The 18,897-nt window shown below is 50.5% G+C and overlaps 1 protein-coding gene across 5 annotated transcripts; it reads right to left on the bottom strand.

The window, feature by feature from the left end:
• Positions 1-249: 249 nt before the first annotated feature.
• Taf8 (TATA-box binding protein associated factor 8) lies at positions 250-16,746 on the bottom strand. 5 transcript variants are annotated; one of them, XM_052192371.1, is made up of 9 exons: positions 16,639-16,746; positions 14,922-15,078; positions 12,374-12,472; positions 12,023-12,085; positions 10,429-10,553; positions 6,105-6,252; positions 5,285-5,427; positions 2,130-2,421; positions 250-1,898 (listed from the first exon to the last, which is right to left on the bottom strand). In XM_052192371.1, the coding sequence occupies exons 1-8, from the start codon at positions 16,675-16,677 to the stop codon at positions 2,155-2,157; spliced, it is 1,041 nt and encodes a 346-aa protein (XP_052048331.1). In that variant the 5' UTR covers positions 16,678-16,746; the 3' UTR covers positions 250-1,898; positions 2,130-2,154. The 5 variants fall into 5 exon arrangements, with proteins under 5 accessions (XP_052048331.1, XP_052048333.1, XP_052048335.1 ...); XM_052192373.1 differs by having other exon boundaries at positions 2,130-2,269; XM_052192375.1 differs by lacking the exon at positions 16,639-16,746 and adding an exon at positions 16,272-16,367.
• Between the last annotated feature and the right edge of the window lie 2,151 nt (positions 16,747-18,897).

Here is an 18,897-nt window from a genome sequence, read left to right as displayed (position 1 = left end):
TCCCTGACCTCGGAGAAAACCCCGCTCACACATACATGCAAGTCATACACACACACACACACACACACATTTAAAAATCTTAAAAACAAACAAATGAGCACTAACAACTTGTGGTTTTGAGGCTGGGGCTTACTATATAATCCAGGCTGGCCTTGAACTCAGTATCCCAAATACTGGGATTGCAGGTGTGTGTTACCACCACTTGGCATGCAGAAAACATGTTTAAATAAAGTCACAGGAAAAGCTGTGTACAGCCCTATGTCTGATTCATTTACAAAGTTTTTATTATGAATTTTTATTGCATCCCTTTCATAAATCACACTTTATTTCTCATTTCAATAAGACACCCCCAATTATAAAAAATAGAAATATATAAATATATACACACACTGAGAATTATATGCTTCAACACAACACCACCCGGGTCCATGTCCAAGCATCTCTCTTCCTAGAGAAAGACAGTGGCACAGTTCTGAAGTCGCTGGCATGAGCCCCTCCCACCCCCAGCTCGCACAGTATTCTCAACAGGCATTAGCCTCCGACAGTGATAATGGTGCAGGAATTACAGATGTAATCGGGACAGCAAGGTGTGATGCCTCCTGACCTGGACTGAATTTCAGCTGACTGGCCCAGAGTCGCCAAGGATCTCACAAGTTCTCGGGAGCCACACAGGTCAGTCTTCCTGTCCTGACCGACAAGTTTTGAGTCATGATGGAAATATTCTTGTTTAGTCCGGAGCTGAGAAATCTCATTGTCTCACCATTTCTTGTCCATTTCTGTGTCTGGATTCTTGTGATTACAGACACAAAGCTCTTTTCCTCCAGGCAAGGGGACCAAAGACCCCAGAGATCAGCAGGAAGGTGGGCCCTTTACCAGCTGACTGGAAGCCATGCATGGTGGCCTTCACCTGGACCTGCAGCAGGTGGCAGGGGAACTGAGCCTGGGATAGCTTGGGCTACAGAAAAAGCCCGTCTTTGAAACATGGGGTGGAGAGGGAAAGAGCGAGCAAGACTGAAGGAGCAGCAGCGGCCGGCCCAGGACGGAGGCGGCATTCCGACCCAAGGAGCACCCTATCCATGTCCATCTCCACGTCCCTGCCAGCCTTGAACTCGTGACTAGGAGAAAGCGTGGGTGGGGGCTTCCCTCCAGGGGTGGAGGTGTGCGGATTCGGGTCTCAGCAGGGTCCTCGGCCCCTCCCTCCAGCAGGCAGGTACAGAGCTTTCTAGCAGAGCTGGAGTTCTCAACCAAGCTTCGGCCTCTCCTACCTGCTAAGGCCTCTTCATGAGCCCAGGCTCCGCTCAGACCCGCTTTCCCAGAAGGGTGTCTGACCCCACCGTGGTCAGAGTTAATCCAGTGCTGGTCAGAGATCAAGGCTACCTGTGCCCACTGTCACTGATGTTGACACCTGTGCTCTTAGCTCCTGGCAGCCCCAAATCAAAGATGAGCTGTGGGCCTGTTTCCAACACAAGTCACTTTGCATCCACTCAGCAGGGGTCTTGGGTCTGGGTTTGTACATCAGCGAGAGGAACCCAAGAGCCTGGGAGACGCACTTGGCCGCCTCCTCGGCAGGGCAGAACTGTAGACCTTCCTCCTTCTGCTCTTCCCCGGCCCTCCAGGTTCCAAAGGAATCAAGTCCCATGATTCATCAGAGGAGTCCCCAGCAGTCCAGGCCCTGCTGCAAAGCATGGCCAAGGGATGGAACTGTCCTGTATGTCACCATGGTTTCCTCCACCCACACTCAAGCACAACAGGCTGTCTTCAGGCGAAGCTGCTACTAAAATGACACAGCCTGGACATGGCCAGGACACCACCCTCCTCTTCCCGCTGAGATTTCACTCCCCAGGAAAGCGTGTCCTCTCCTTTACGGGGCAGCTTCCTCCTCAGGTCACGAGAGGGACCTAGAAAGAAGAAGAAGCAGAGGCTGCTGCAGCCCCTCCTGCTCCCCAGGCAGAGCAGCCTAAGGCTGGCAGGACACGGCCACCGAGGTGCAGTGGGAGCGAAGGAAGAGAAGCAGAGGCAGCCGTCCTCTTGCCCAAGCAGAGCCCAGCAAGCTACACCCACTGGCGAGCCTATTCCTACCAAGGAGCAGACAAGCAGGCTGGAGCCGGCTGGGCCGGCCTCCCACTCACTTCTTCCTCCGGACCTTGGGCTTCTTCACAGGCCGCAGATAGGGGTTATCGATGATGCTGTCCTCCCCATTCCGGCTGCCGGACAAGGAGGAGCCCTGCTGCAGCACAGAAGCGTTCTCCTTCTCAGCTCCAGAATCGTCCTTTGAGCAAAAGCCGGAATAAAGCAGAACAGCAGTGGCGTGAGGAAGGAGACTGTGCCCAGGACGAGGACCGCCTCACGAAAAGACGGGAGCACCGTCTTCCAGGGCTGCCATCTCTGCCCGCCTCGATGAGACCTGGGCGGTGGCTGGCTCTAAAGGGAGAAACTGTGAACTCTGACAGAACCATATACTTGACATCTTCAGAAGGGGGGACATAAAGAATGGAGACCTAGGAGGTTAGAATTCACATGCTTCAGGAAGGAACCCACTGGGATGAGGAAAGAGGCGACCATGGGTACCATGGAATAAGGACCACAGGACCAGAACAATCAGTGCACAGGGTACCTGTCTCCTAGGCCCTAGCTAACATAGGTCTAATACATTTCCCCCAAATCTCTCATTTCTGGCACTTGGAACAAAGCCCCAATGACCATTTTCCAGCATATTCACGAACTTTCTGGCATCCTGAAGTGACACTTGGCAAGGCAAAGCAGAGTCCATGACTTTACGTGTAGAACCCGTGCTGCAGGCATGGGTGACCGGTCCTCCTGTCCCTGTCCGAATACACTCTCCTCCAGTCCACTCTGTTTTCCATGTGCGTCTCTGTCTTCTTTACTGAGCAGTGGCTGCAGAGCCAGGGCATGGACCACCACACCCAGAGCCTGACCTGGCGGCTCAGGCCCAGTGACCAGAAGCTGACCTGCCGCACCCCCTGGTGACACACCACGGGTGCCCTGGAGGAACTGAGAGTTTAAAGAAGGCCTCAGATCCCAACCAGGTGTGAGGAGTGGTCACCCTCATACTGTGACCAGATAGCAAAAAAGGAATAGAGGCTTGGTCTCAAGGGCCTGCTGGGCTGGGGTGCAGCCACCAGTCTCTGGCTTGCTGGGCCTCACGCTCTGGATGACTTCTAGATCTGCAACATCTCCGCATTACCCATTACCTCTGATCTCCCTGCAAAGCCGCCCCCAACCCCGTACAGTAATGTGCTCGAGTGCTCTGGAGTCACCAAAGCCACTGGGGAGTCTCTTTTAAGACCAACCACACTGGTGGGCCCAGGAATGGGGAAGGTCCATCTGACCAGAGCTGTCTGAGTTCTTATGGGCCTAACAGAGGACTGCCTACCACGCCCCCAGTCCACCATTCCTTCACATCCAAACCCCAAAGGCTGCCTCAAACATGTTCTCGGACAACCGGTGAGAGTGACATGAAGGGCCCCACAGATTATATGTTAGGGTCTCCCTACCAAGGACAGCTGTGGAAAATGCTACTGCTACACTATGTCCCGTTCAGACACAGATAGCCTCAAGACAGGAGATAAAAGATTTGTAGAAAAAAATGAGTGGTTTGCCTTGGGCTCCCTGGGCTGGCGTGGAGGCACTCCAACAACCCCTACCTGTCCCACCTCCCCCTCCCCCGTGACTTCCACTTCCACGCTGAAGACTCCATGTCCAACAGCAACCTGTCCTCTGTGCCGCCGCCAGCCCTGGCTCACGCCTACCTGCCTGCTTGACAGCTTCCTACAAGCATCTCACAGGCCCCGCACATTGGATGCGCCTCACCTTCCCTCGGGGGCCCTGCCTGACTTCCCACTGTGGGGACAAGCCACCACCCCTCAGGTGCCTGGAGCTGGCGAGTTCTGCAGTCACGTTTGTTTCTTTTCTGCCACATCTCCCACCTGTTAGGCCTCTGCTGTGACCACCTGAGGAGAGGGATTCACACTGGTCCCTGGCCTACATCCCTGTGACAGCTTCCTAACAGGGCAGCGTTCACTCTGGGGTCCACTGTCACCGTAGCCATCAACAATGCTTCCAGAAGTTGGCAAGTGTCCCTCCATGGCTCTGTGCACCCCTGCACCCCTGCTCACGCAGATCCTGGAGCAGCTGGCCCATGCCATCGGCCTTTCCTTCCTCTTCCCTTCCCCATTTCCGGCCTAGCACTGATGCTCCCTCCGCAGGCCCTTGGCGGCAGCCGGCATCACCGCTCAGCTCTCCTCCCCTCCAGTCTGCCTGGTGGTCCACCCGAGGGTGCTGGGATTGGAAGCAGAGCCCCATCCTCACTGTGTACTGTTTCATCTTGAATGGGAGGGGTGACTTACAGGCCCCCAGGAGCAGAGGTTTTACTTCCTGGGGTCACAGCTGCATCCTGAGCAGCCACAACAGTATCAGACACATGCTCACTGCAGAACATGTGCTTACTGAGGACATGATTAGCAAGATTTTCCATAAGAAAGGAAAAGTTTAAACTTCTGGGCTGCCTGTACAAGAGCGAGTTCACACGACAGAACAGAACGAAAAAGCACTGGCTACTCTAAACTATTTGTTCCTTACGTTCAAGGGCATGGAGGAAGAGGTCAGGGTTAAAGTGTCCCACAGCAACAGTCCCTGAGAGACACCCTCACCTCAGGAGACAAGGGGGCAGTGTAAAGCTGGTCACGGAGTGAGATGTGACTGTTATGATCCCACCACAGCAGGCAGAGGCAGGATGAGGATTTCGATTATATTTTGCAGGCTACCAGAATAGTAACAAGTCCAAATAATAGTCTTTTTTATTGAACTTTGTATGGAAGAATGTGGCTGTGCAGCCTAACACAGCAGAGGGTACCATGAGTTAGCTCACTCTACCTCAGGCTGGCCCTGCTCGTGCTCTGCCCCCTGCCTGGAAACTCCAGAGACACATGGAGGTGCTGGTCTCTTCAACCAAATGTCACCTCTAATCCCTCCATCACCCCCACAGCTCCATGTCTAATCTCTTAGGTTCCCGAGGGCAGGGCTTTGTCTATCTTGCCTCCCACTAGTTCCTCAGCAAGGGAACCAGGATGCTAAGTGTGTGACTCCCCAGGGTGTGTCTCTCATGATGGAGACTGGTCACACAGTCCATCATGCAAGCGTCTAATAGACAGCCAACCTGAGGTAGGCCCTGTTCAGGTCCCAGGGGCAGGGGCAGGATGCGGGATGGGCTGTTTTGCGAGTGCTGTGAGGCAGTGCTGAGAGGCAGGCAGAAGGGAGAACCCACCGTGCTGATATGAAGAGCGATGTTCTCTGTATCTGTTTGCTCATCCTGCTCCGAGGAGTCGGTCTCTTCCATCTGCTGTATCTCCAGCTCGGAGGGAAGCAAGGCCGTGAGGTAGGGGATGGTGAAAGGTCTGGCAGCAATCACTAGGAATTGGAAGAAAGATGTGAGTCTGTCAAGAAGCCGGAGGGAGCCAGGTTTGAGTGCTGCCCAGTCACCATGATCTTGAGCTAGTGATTTCCCTTTCCCATATGCCTCCGAGTTCTGGAAGGCAGAGCTAAGGGTTACTACCTCACAGGTCTGGAAGGCTGACTGAAGTGCTGTGTGGAGATGGTTAGCAACTGGTGACCTCTGCCTCCAGTGACTGCAGAGTCAGGCACCTAGCAGGCACTGAGTGGATGCTGACTGACTGAATGGGCCAGTCTCCCCATTCAGCTTTATGTCACCCTGAGGTCCCCTGTAGAGATGAGTGAGTTAGTCAACAAAGTGTAAATATCACCCAAGAAAGGACACCGATGGGCAACTGGCTGCAGACACCATGTTCCTCCTGCCACCTCAGACACCACGACCACAGGAGGCTCTCCGCAGCTCTGAGCTCAGCCACCGTGACCTAGCCTAAACTCACTGCAACCAATAGATGAGAGGCTTTCTGTCTGGGACTCCTAAGGTAGGAACAGGCTCTTGGGATGTGGGGGAAGGAGCCATAGATCTGAAGAATAAGTGCACTAGAGAAAACAGCCAAGGCGACCTCCCTTCCCAGCACACTGAGAGTGAGGAAGGATGGTGTATCTCCATCCACAGGGCCCAGAGGGACGGCTCTCACGGGGGAATGTGCTGACGTCATCCTTGAAAAGGCTCTGGGTCTCGCCCGTCTTGGCCATGAAGCGCGTGAGTGCTCGCTCCACGTCTCGCCTCTGAGATGCGGCCTTCTCCCGCAGGACCTGGTAGTCGGACACTGGCTCTCGGTAGGTCTAGGAGAACAAGAGACAGGAGGCTGAGCTCTGCCACCTTCAGCTCTCCTCAGGCCCTGCCTTGCTGTAGCTATGTCCTTCTGAGGATATGACCTGCCTGCTAACCTGTCAGAGCAAGGTACCTGAACAACAGCAGACAAGAGAGGACAATCTCGTATAAACATAATCATTAAGAGAAATGCAAATATGTACTACCAGGTGACTGTGTCTTTGCTTCCACAGCAGCTAGCTTTAGGTGTAGGACACGGATCCTCAACCAAGACTTGGAACTGGCAAGGAGCGCTAACAGGAACCTCCATCTCCTTGGAGTAACTTAGCACCCTAAGTTACTAAGTGCATGCGTGCATGCTGGCCCTGTGCATCTGCATGCCGTACCATCCCCTTGTCTTCAACCCACCCTCTCCAAACAGAGGCACTGGTCCAAAAGACCCCCGAAGTACAGAACCCTGGCCCTGGTGGCACATTCAGGCAGCGAGGTCAAGGCCAGCCTGGTCTGGGAAAGGGAAGGACACAGAAAGGGGGAGGGGGAGGGAGGGAAATGAAAGACAGGTTGTGGATGAAAGGGCTCAGGGCTCAGCAGGTAAGGCGCACACCAAGCCTGAGCCCCTGAGCTCTCATAAAAACCACACGGCTCAAAGAAGAGGCAACTCCCTCACCTCCTCTGACTGCCACACATCCACGCATGCCACACACACTGTGTGTGAGTGCCCACCCACACGGATAAATGAAATAAATGTAATTGTTAAAATAGAGAAAACCAGACTGGGGCTGTTACTGTAAGTAGGACTGCGAGAGACAAGGGCAGGGGACTCAGCCAAGCTGGCACCGTGCTGGGCATCTCAGGGAGATACTCAGGGCCCAGTAAGGATGAGAAGGACCTCAACATATCTTACAGGGCAGTGGCCGCGCAGAGGACCCAAAATTGACCGAAACCAGCTCCTTGTAAAGGAAAGGCAGGGTTTAAACTTCTAAAGATTGTTAGAGGCTGGAGACCAAAAACAAAACAAAAGCAAAAACAAAAGGCTGGGCGGTGGTGGTGCACGCCTTTAATCCCAGCACTTGGGATGCAGAGGCAGGCGGATTTCTGAGTTCGAGGCCAGCCTGGTCTACAGAGTGAGTTCCAGGACAGCCAGGGCTACACAGAGAAACCCTGTCTCGAAAAAAACAAGAAAACAAAAATAAAAAAGAAACAAAAAACTAAAGGCTTGAGAGTTGGATCAGGGGTTAAGCGCACTTGTTCTTACAAAGGACCTGGGTTTGATTCCCAACACCTACATGAAGGTTCGCCACTTCTTCAGGCACCAGCATGTGTGTGGTGCATAGACACACTTGCAGGCAAAACCTCTAATATGGAGCTGGAGAGATAGCTCAGCGGTTAAGAGCACGGACTACTCTTCCAAAGGTCCTGAGTTCAAATCCCAGTAATCACATGGTGGCTTGTAACCATCTATAATGGGATCTGATGCCCTCTTCTGGTGTGTCTGAAGATAGACAATGTAGTCACATAAATAAAATAAAATAAAAAAGTCCTCTTATATGCAAAATAAAATACATCTTAAAAATGTTAAAAGGAGAGGGAGGAAAGGGAGGGAGAGAGGGGGGAGAGAGAGAGAGAAAGAGAGAGAGAGAGAAGCGCAGAGACAGAGGGAGAGAGAAGGGCAGAGACAGAGAGAGAGAAACAGAGGAGAGAGAAGGCATGCTCCCGGCCACACAGGGGCCTGTGGAGGCCAGAGAGGATGGCGAGTCCCCTGGAACTAGCGACTGTGGCTGTGGACTGCTGGGAACTGAACTCTGCTCCTCAGGAAGGCCAGCAAGCATGCTTAAATGCTACATCATCTCTCCAGCCCTGTTCTTTTTAGTTTTTTATTTTATTATTATTTTTTGAGACAGTGTGTCACTGTGTAGCCCTGGCTGGCTTGGTACTCAGATATTTGCCTGCCTCTGCCTCCCTAGTGCTGTGCGCCACCATGCCTGGCCACATCTTTTGGTATATAACTTTTTTAACTAGAACCACCATTAAACTGGTATAAAGATCAGGCCTGCAACTTGATATCCTACACCAAGATTCCAGAAAGAAAGGGCAAGGCTCAAAACTCAAGGCTTCCTGAGTGCTGAGGGAGGGAGGCCATCTTTAATATACACGATTTTGTAGTAGGTCATGTGATAACACTCACAAATGAGCTCTGTGATGCGGGTGCAACGGCGCACACTCGTAACCTCAGCACTTCAGAGGTAGAGGCTGGAGGACCTGAGTCTGACGACATCTTACATTCTGTGTCAGAGGCTAACCTGAGCTACCTGAGACTCAGTCTCAAACAACCAACACTAAAAGGAGTTTCTTTATATAATTTTTATTATCAGGATCCATTAACATGCTATATACGAAAGGATTAATGCTATGTATTGAATTGCATTTCCAAAAAAAAGTGTGTAGATGTAGTGGACTTCTAACTCCTGGCATCTCATGTGACCTTATTTGGCAACAGAGCCACCAAAGATGTCATCAATCAGGAAGCCATCATGGAGTAAAGACAAATGGTGTCTTTATAGGAAGACAAAGCATTGTATTTCTTTTTGGTTTTTTGAGACGGGTTTCACTGGGTAGCCTTGGCTGTCCTGGAATTCATTCTGTAAAGTAGGTTAGTTAACTCATGCAGATCCCCCTGCCTCTGCCTCCAGAGAGCTGGGTTTAAAGGCATGCACCTCTATTGTCAGCAAATAACTTTTTTTGGACAAAGCATTTTAAGCTGAATAGGCGGCCAGCCAGCACCACACGGGGCCCTGAGGACCAGAGTGACACACCCATAAACCAAGAGATGCTGGCTCCAGTAGAGCAAGGGCACACTTCCTACAGGTGTCAGAGGGAACCTCTGGCCCTTAGGCCTGTGAACTGATAAATTTTGTACTGTTCCGTGTCACCTCGTCTGTAGATACTCTGAGACCCTGCAGTGCAGGGCAATGGCTGTATCAGGCCCTTCCTGAATCAGACACTGAGAGGCTTCCCTGAAGACTCGGCCTACAGTCTGCACCTTTACTCCTGCTCCAAGGGAATGTGGGAAGTTCTATCTGTGGAGACACAGGCCTGAGGCAAGGTGGAACTGCTCGCTAAGCACCCCACAGGACAGCACGAGCTCGTCACAGCCAGTTCTTCATGACAGTCAGTAATTCATGTACCTCAAGCAACTTTCTTCTGGGTCTTTTGTGTAATGAGAAATCTGGAAAATTCAGAAGTATATGCAAGACCAGCACAGCAAGCAGTAATCTCCCAAGAGTCAGTGCAAACTCTAGACAGTTCCCTGTTTTGCTCTGTGTAGCTAAGGAGCTTTGCATTTGGTGGGAGAGGCGAGTTCTTGGCAACTATTCTTGGCAACTTTAAGATCATAATCCTCGGGCTGGAGAGATGGCTCAGTGGGTAAGAGCACTAACTACTCTTCTGAAGGTCCTGAGTTCAAATCCCAGCAACTACATGGTGGCTCACAACTACTTATAAAGACATCTGACGCCCTCTTCTGGTGTCTTCTGAAGATAGCTACAGTGTACTCACATATAATAAATAAATAAATCTTAAAAAAAAAAATCATAATCCTCGGGGCTGGAGAAATGGCTCAGCGGTTGAAAGCACTGACTGCTCTTCCAGAGGCCCTGAGTTCAAGTCCCAGCAACCACATGGTGCCTCACAGCCATCTTTAATGGGATCTGATGCCTCTTCTATTGCGTTTGAAGACAGCTACAATGTACTCACATACAATAAAATAAATGAGTAAGCTTCTTCAAAAAAAAGGTTTCAGAGGACCTGGGCTCAATTCCCAGCACCCACATCTAATTTTAGGGGCTCCAATGCCTTCTTCTGGCTTTTGTGGGCACTAGGTGCACAGACCTTTTAAATAAATCCTAACTCTTCCTGGCCAGGCTGCTTCACTCTGTGCTTCTCCCACTTCTGTCTCTCTTTGTGAGACAACATCTCACATCTCACTCTGTAGCCCAGGCTGGCCTCAAACGCATAGCGGCCCTTCTGCCTCAGCCTTCCAAGGGCCACGATGACAGGGGTGAGCCACCATGTGCCATTACAAGATGGCATCCCTGCAGGAAGTCGTCAGAGCTGAAGGGGGCTCTCCCTGCAACCTCCATCAACCGTGCGTCACAAACGCCCAGGCCCTGGGCAGCTCCAGGACTCACCGGAGTTTTGATGTAGGTGTGGGGATCCGGAAACTCTGGAAAATGGCTGGGGATGTGTGGCGGGTGGGGTCGGTTCTGCCCTGCAGTGAGGGCCTTGGGCGTCACTGGCTGATTGGTCACAGGAGCTGCAACAGAACTGCAACTAGTTAGGTCTCCAACCCCTATATTCTACAGGTGATGGCCTCTGTCAAACCCTTTCTTCTCACTGGACCACAATTAAGTACTTTGTAATTCGATTGACAAAGGCCTTTCTAGATCAGCACACAATGCCCTGCCCTGCCAAGTAACTTGCTTGATATTTCAATCTGTGACAATGTGCCTGCAAGCCTCTTGCATCAGCAGGAGAGAGGCTGTCATTAAAGCCACAGCATAGAAAGAACATGCTGAAGCTCAGGAAGGACCATGTGAGGGCGCGAGGAACGGCGCTCAGTGCTGCAGCATACGCTCAGCGTAAGGAGGCCTGGGGCCCGGTTCCCAGCACACACACTGTTGAGCGTTCACCCCAAAGAACCAACACTAAGCTGAGGGAGTGTGGGCTTAACTGGCAGACGGAAGCAAACAGTGCTTTCCTCTGTTTCTCTCAGGGTGGGTGGGATGGCTCAGGGGGGAAACAGGCAACTCCAAGGTTGTCCTCTGACCACCTGCAGGCCACGGCGTGAGCATGCACACACATACACACAGATTCAGTGTCTACAGAGATGCCAGTGCAGGATTAAAAGGGACTTTAAGAGACAAGAACAGCCAGGAGGTTGTGGCACACACCTTGAATCCCACCACTCAGGAGGCAGAGGCAGGTGGATCTCTGAGTTCGAGGCCAGCCTGGTCTACAGAGTGAGGTCCAGGACAGCCAGGGCTACACAGAGAAACCCTGTCTCGAAAAATCAAACCAACCGAACAAAACCAAGCACACCATTTTTCCCTAACACTAAAGCAGTCACTCCCTACTGTACTCCCTAAGGGGACCACTTTTATCTAAAGCGGACTATTTTTACATAAAAGGATACATGAGAAGTATTTTAGACTTTTGTTTGCTTGTTTTTTGAGCCCGAGTCCCAGGTACGTACGTAGCTCAGGCTAGCGCAGCCCTCTGTAGTATCTACAGCACACTAGACCTCTAGATCACCCCATCCCTCACAAGGGCTAGGATTGCAGGCGCATGCACCAAATAGTGAGTTCAGGTTATGTGAGGCCCCAAACCTCCCCCTCTGTAGCATGAGAGCCATCACAGGTAGCGAGGAGTGAGTGAGCCGCAGGCCCATCAACTGTTCCTCACAGAGCGAGCACATTCTGCCCACAGACCAGTGTGCCAACCTTGACCTAGAGACGCAAAAACTTCCATCTTGTATGGTCTTTGCTCTTCAGGGCTAAAATGTAACAGCAGTAGCTCAGACCTGGTTCGGCTGCCTGGAGACTGAGCTCACAGTCTAATCCCGTTGCACAGACAAAGCCAGGCTGTGAGGCTCACCACCCCAAGAACTGGAAGGGAGCCCACAGCAGGAGAACAGCTGCCACTCTGATACCCGCCCTCTTGTCCCACCAAGGCACACTACGATCACCGAGTACGTCCCAAGCATGTGGGTTCCGAGCCACTTACGTGCAGTGATGACCATCCTCTGGGACCGTTTAGCATAAGCAGGTAGAGTGTCAACATTGAAGCCTGGGGACAAGAAAACCACAGTCTGATCCTGCATGACACTCAATGGCAAAGGGGAGCTATCTGTGTGGAAAGAGGGCTTCAACTCCCAGCTTAGCCACCATTCTGCCCCTCATGAAAACTCCCACAAGGACTTAGGAGGTCTCTGAGACAGGGCCAAAGGACTCCTTACTCGTAACTTTCTAACTAAAAGCAGATCAGGGAAAACTGATGGAATCCAAGACTGGTCAGCAGACACTAAAACCCTCAGGCTCCCCCTCCCCCGGTGAGCCATGCTGGAGATGCACTTACCCATCTCAACCAGTGTGACCACGATGTCCGACAGCGTGGGCTGGGTCCTGGCTGTGTGCTCGCAGTAGGACTTGGCGCTTCTCCCGATTTCTGAGATGTCTGCAGGGGTCAAAGGTCAGAGTTTCTCCAAAATTCACAATAAGATTACCAGGTGGGCCGCCAGTTATGCTTTATACATATGCCCAAATGACTAAAGGCAGGGCTCAAACAGGCCCTGTGTGCATTCACACACAGCAACACAAATTCTGTCGGAGGATATTTGATCACACTGTGAACCCTGAGATTGTGGTGTTTACTAGGGAAAAAAAAACCCTGTTTCTGGTTGTGGTGGGGCTCAGCCTTAGTACACACCTTTAATCCGGAACAATGCGGGTAAAGTCAGTTTGGAGAAGGAAGCGCCCACGTCTGAAACTGATGTCTAATTGAGTGGCAGACAAAGTGATGATCAAAAAAAGGTTTGACAAAATAGGATCTACCCAACTCTCAAGAGAAGAGAGAGGAAAGGGAGGCTGCTTCAGGGGCAGTGCAGAGAGGAGGAGGGAGGGGGTCATTTTACGGGGACAGTTACAGAGTGAAGCTAGGCAGGTGAAGAGAGAATGAGGAGCCAGAAGGTTAGAACAGATTAATTATGAGGCCAAGCACAGCGATCCAGTCAGCTTAGAGAGGAGCTTGAGTCAGAGCAGCTGAGTTGACCAGACAGGCAGAGTTCAGGAAGAACTAGGAAGGGGTGAGCTTATTCAGCAGTAAGTCTCAGAGGCTGAAAACATCCTAGACCAAGATAAGATAGGATGGAGGCTGAAGGCTTCTGGGCCTAGGCTTAGGTTAGCAGGCTGACGTGGTGAGCCCCACAGCTAACAATTACATCAGGCAAATAAAAGATACATTTACAAAATCCACAACAATCAAAAGGTGGGAAAGAATCTCATTGACAGATGAATAATGGAAAAATTAACTCGGATATACACATACAATGGAGTGGTTTGCTTGTTGTATTTTGTTTTGTTTTGTTTTTGAGACAGGGTTTCTCTGTGTAGCTCTGGCTGTCCTGGAACTCACTCTGTAGACCAGGCTGGCCTCGAACTCAGAAATCCGCCTGCCTCTGCCTCCCAAGTGCTGGGATTGCAGGCGCCGCTGTCTGGCTCTGTTAGTTTTGAGACAGGTCCTCATCTAGCCTCACACTCCATGTGCAGTAGAGACTGGACTTGAACTCCTGATATTCCTGCCTACACTTCCCAAGGGCTAGGATTATGGTGTGCCCACCATACTCAACTACAAACGGAGTATGTGGTCAGCCTTCAAAAAGAATGAAATTCTTTAAATGGCATGAAAGCTGGATAAACTCTGAAACACTATGTATATGAAATAAGCCAGGCACAAAAGGACAAATATTTTCAGATTCCGTTTATCTGAAGAACAGAGAAAAAAGAACTACAAAGCAGAAGCAGAGCCTGCGAAATAGATCCGAGATAAAGATCCTGGCTGCCAATGACCCGAGCTTCCACTTGGGGACTCACAAGGTAGAAGGAGTAAACTGATTCCCACAGGTTATCCTTTGACCTCCACGCGTGCTACGGCATGCATGCAGTCCCTAACACACACAGAAAGAAGAGAATGTTTAAAGAGATATGTTGGGCTGGAGGGACGGCTCAGTGGAGAGAGCACTGACTGTTCTTCTGGGGGTCCTGAGTTCAATTCCCAGCACCTATAGGGTGGCTCACAACCATCTGCAATGCGATCTGATGCCTGATAAAATTGCTAGCTGTGGGGCTCACCACCTCAGCCTGCAAACCCAGGCCTAGGCCTGGAGGCCTCCAGCCTCCATACAATCTTATCTGGGTCTAGGATGTTTTCATCCTCTGAGACTTACTGCTGATGTCTGAACACAGCTACAGTATTCTTATATACATAAAATAAATAAGTAAATCTTGAGGGGGGGGCTCGGTGGTAGTGGCACATGCCTTGGATCCCAGCACTTGGGAGGCAGAGGCAGGTGGATCTATGAGTTCAAAGCCAGCCTGATCTACAGAGTGAGTTCCAAGAGAGCCAGGGGGCACACAGAGAAACCCTGTCTCAAAGCAAACAAACAAACAAACAAACAAACAAACAGAAAAACACAAAGGCAGGAAGGGTTATATTTCAAAACAAAACAAAACAAAACAAATTCAAAGCCAGGTAGTAGACAGAAGTTCTAGGAGCTGTGGAGAAAACAGACTCCAGTTCTGTTGAGGGTACGGGATTTTGGGCATGGATGACGCTGAGGGTTGTACAGCACTGCACATGCTCACTTAACACCACTGCAGATGACGGAAATGACAAGGCTGCTGTGTGTGTCTCTCACGGACAAGCATCAAAACAGTTTCACTCTACAATGGATGTTTCTGCCTAAAGCTGAGGCTCCAACATTCCTCAGGAAGAAGGGGAGCCAGTACCTGGGACGGAGCTCACGGAGCTGCCGGAACTTACGGCGCTGCTGCTCACGGAGCTGCCGCAGCTGCCGCAGCTGGGGTGTGTAAAGGAGAGAACAGGCCTAGTGCTTCTTGGTACTCACAGCTCTGAAGCATCTCAGTCAGCGTCTCCACAGATGCCTTCTCAGCACTCTCAAAGCCAGCCTCTGTCAGCAGGGAGCTCACGACCACTTGCAGGGTCCTCCTCCGGGCCAGATGGTAGTTGTCAGCGGGGTTCGTGGACTGCTTATTTCCTGGTCTCTGGAAATCAGAAGCCCAGAGAGAGAGAGAGAGAGAGAGAGAGAGAGAAAGAAAGAGAGAGAGAGACTTTGAACAACTAGATAAGAATGAAGCCACAGAAATCACACCATCAAGAACAACAGCAAAATGTCCTGTGTCCTCTCCCCTCCACTGAGCCTCAACTCTGTAGTTCACTCATCTGGCCTATGGCTAGATATGTAGCTTAGGCTGAAACTGCAATCCTCTTATTTCTTCCTGCCAAGCCCACCAACTGCAGGTGTGTACCAACTTTTGCCTGGACAGTCAAAGTTCTCTTTTGCTAAACATTTGTCAGTACTTAATACTTGGACTTACAGATTTTTGTTTTGTTTTGTTTCAAGACAGGGTTTCTCTGTGTAGCCCTGGCTGTCCTAGAACTCACTCTGTAGACCAGGCTGACCTCGAACTCAGAAATTTGCTTGTCTCCGCCTCCCAAGTGCTGAAATTAAAGGCCTGCGCCACCACTGCCCGGCAGACCTACAGATCTTACTAAGTGAGCGATAACTGATCATCCAAATCCTGTGACTTCCAATAGGATAAGCGTTACTTACTAAAATAATAATAATAATAATCACTTGTAGATAGATGGGTGTTGTGTGCATGTGTTCCTGTAAGAGAAGGTGCTGCAACCCAGAGGCCCGGATTCCGTGAAGCAGGAGTTACAGGTGGTTGTGGGCCACTCCACCAAACTCAGGTCCTCTGATAGACCAGCAGTCTGTCTTAACCACTAAGCCATCTCTCCAGCCCCATTCACTTTTTTTTTCTGGAGCAGAGTATCTGAATAAGCCGGGCGTGGTGGCACACGCCTGTAACCCCAACACTTGGGAGGCAGAGGCAGGTGGATTTCTGAGTTCGAAGCCAGTCTGGTCTACAGAGTGAGTTCCAGGTCAGCCAGGACTACACAGAGAAAACCTGTCTCAAAAAAACCAAAAAATAAAAAAATAAATTTAAAAAATTAAAAATAAAAAAGTATCAGAATAGATACACGAGCAGTTCAGTGGTGGGCACACCTTTATCCCCAGCACGCGGGAAGCAGAGGCAGGCGCGAGAGGGGGCAGGAAGATAGGGAGAAGGAAAGAAAGGATATATACACGAAGGATGGTATTGAGCAAATAAATCTACTGTCTTCTTGTCTCATCATACCATCTCAGTAGCAAGGAAAATTAAAACAGTACCACCACAGGATGCAGAGGAGGGCTCGGAACCACCGCAAAGAAAGGCAAAGCAGGTAAATATTTTGCGAAGGGGCTCCAACTTTGGCAGGCCAGTAAGAGGATAAAAACAGCCTCTTCGGACCAATCAGAAGGTGTTCCGGGTTCCCACCCTCAACAGGGAACAAGCCAATCAAGTCTCAGGTGCAGCAATTTAGGAGGCCGCCGCCAAGTGCCAAGCAGAGGGGAAAGCCTACGGCCAGAGATACTCTCCAGCCCCGGATCTCAGAACGGGCCTGGGTTTCCCGGTACGAGACTGTGGCCCAAACCGTGGGAAAGATCCAAAAGACCCAAACTCTCTCGGCTTCACACCGCGCATCTCTAACCTTACCGTTCCGGAGCCACTAGGCCCGGCCGCCGTGTCAGCCATCTTGCTCTCGCGTAGTGTGCGTGAGCGCGGGGCACGATGGGACTTGTAGTTGTGGGGTGGGAGGTGGCGAAGGGTGGGGCCGCAGGTGCCCCGCCTTGTAGAAAAGCTCTACGACCACGTGTGAGTCTTGGGAGGGTGGAGGGAGCGCCGGATATCCCAAGCGTTCCTGGGCACTTCAATGGCTGTAGCAGTTGATCTGGAAGACACTGTCGGTTGCACTGAGTTAAAAGAGATATATTTTGGTCAGGAGCCTGCTATCTACGATCCCCGCACTTTGAAGCTGAGGCCAGAGGATCCGGGCTAGCTTGGGGTATGTAATGAGTTAAAAGGCCAGTTTAGGACTGCATAAGGGGACCTAACCTGAAAGAAAAGAAAAGTTAAAACAAAAACAAAGCCATTGGTATGAAATAAGTTCTCAGAAACACACTTAAGAATACACTTTGCCGCCGGGCGGTGGTGGCACACGCCTATAATCCCAGCACTCTAGGAGGCAGAGGCAGGCGGATTTCTGAGTTCGAGGCCAGCCTGGTCTACAGAGTGAGTTCCAGGACAGCCAGAGCTATACAGAGAAACCCTGTCTCGAAAAAAACAAAACAAAACAAAAAAAAAAAACAAAAACAAAAAAAAAACAAAAAACAAAAAACAAAACACTTTGCCAGGCAGTGGTGGTGTGCATGCCTTTAATTCCAGCACTTGAGAGGCGGAGGTAGGTGGATTTCAGAGTTCCAGGCCAGCCTGGTCTACAGAGTGAGTTCCAGGACAGCCAGGGCTACACAGAGAAACCCTGTCTTGGGGGAAAAAAAAAAAAGAAGAAAAAAACCAACAACACTTTGGGGGCTGGAGAGTTGGCTCAGCAGTTAAGAGCACTGACTGCTTGCACTTCCAGAGGTCCTGAGTTTAATTCCCAGCAACCACATGGTGGCTCATCTGTAATGGGATCTGATGCCCTCTTGTGGTGTGTCTGAGGACAGCTATAGTGTACTCATATAAATAAAATAAATAAATATTTTAAAAAACCAACAAAAAAGAATAAACTTTGGAGCAGAGAGATGGCCCAATAGTTAAGAACACAAACTGCTGTTGGAGATAACCCAAATCTGAGTGCTTGTGTTGAGTGACTTGTGTTGAGTGACATCAGCTCCAAGACCTCTTCTGGACTTTGGGGACATTCACATGTATGCACAACACACACAGAAGAATAAATTAAATGCCCCTTTAAAAAATGTATGTATTTATTTTCTGAGTATGATCATTTTGTCTGCATATATGTCTGTGAACTGCTTGCGTGCCAGAAAAGGGCTTAGCATGCCCCAGAATTGGAGCTACAGGCTGTGTGAGCTGCCAGGAGATGATGATGGGAATGAAAGCTCTGGAAGAGAACCAGTGCTCTTCACTGCTGCAACAACTATCCTTGTGGTGGTTTGAATGTCAATGGCCCTCTAGGCTCAAATAGTTGAAGGCTTAGTCACCAGGGTTGGGCAATCTGTTGGAGAGGTGTCCCTGGAGGTGGGCTTAGAGGTTTCAAAAGCCTGCACCTGGCCCAGTGTTACTGTGTGTGTGTGTGTGTGTGTGTGTGTGTGTGTGCCTTTCTCAGCCTGCACTCAGGATATAGCATAGGGTCCTCAGCTCCTCACCATGACAGTGGACTAAACCTCTGACTGTAAACAGCTCCAATTAAACGCTTCCTTTTATAAAAGTTGCCTAGGTCGGGGTGTCTTTAGGCAACAGAACAATGACTAAGACAGACATTCTAATCTGGTTATCCTATCCATTCCTTCTCCAGAGAGCGGGGGCTACAATAATTCACCATCATGCTCAATGTAAATAGTGCTAGGGGAACCCAGGTTTTTCCTGCATTCTAGGCAAGTGCTCTTGACAACGGCTTGTACCTTGTACCTTTCTTTTATCTTACCACCAGGCTCCTGCACTGTTGCCTCTAGCCCTCAACCTGCAAGGGAGCAAGGAAGTTTGTCCCTCTCACTCCCATGTTACCCATCAGGTCTCTGGTCTGGAAATTCCTCAAGAGAGATTGCCTCTCCTTATCCATCCTGATCTGGGGCACAGGAGCAGGGGTTGGGGATGCCTGGCCAGATGCAGTCGCTGGGTTTGAATTCTAATGCCTGTTAGCCTTCAAACTCTAGTCATGTTATCTAACCTCACCTTGCCTCAGTTTCCCTCACGTGATAACTGGGAACGAGGTGAAATAACGGGTGAGATAAC

This window comes from Apodemus sylvaticus, chromosome 9 (assembly GCF_947179515.1).
Source record: "Apodemus sylvaticus chromosome 9, mApoSyl1.1, whole genome shotgun sequence".
In the NCBI taxonomy this organism is placed as follows: domain Eukaryota; kingdom Metazoa; phylum Chordata; class Mammalia; order Rodentia; family Muridae; genus Apodemus; species Apodemus sylvaticus.
This window is presented reverse-complemented; position numbering and strand designations above follow the sequence as displayed.

What these genes read in the sequence shown, in the direction of transcription:
- Taf8 (XM_052192371.1), bottom strand. Translation starts at nt 16,677, where the DNA reads ATGGCTGACACGGCGGCCGGGCCTAGTGGCTCCGGAACG. An exon ending in GGCCTAGTGGCTCCGGAACG is followed by an intron (nt 15,079 to 16,638) that starts GTAAGGTTAGAG and finishes TCTGATTTCCAG; the next exon opens with AGACCAGGAAATAAGCAGTC. An exon ending in TGACGTCAGCACATTCCCCC is followed by an intron (nt 5,428 to 6,104) that starts GTGAGAGCCGTC and finishes TCCAATTCCTAG; the next exon opens with TGATTGCTGCCAGACCTTTC.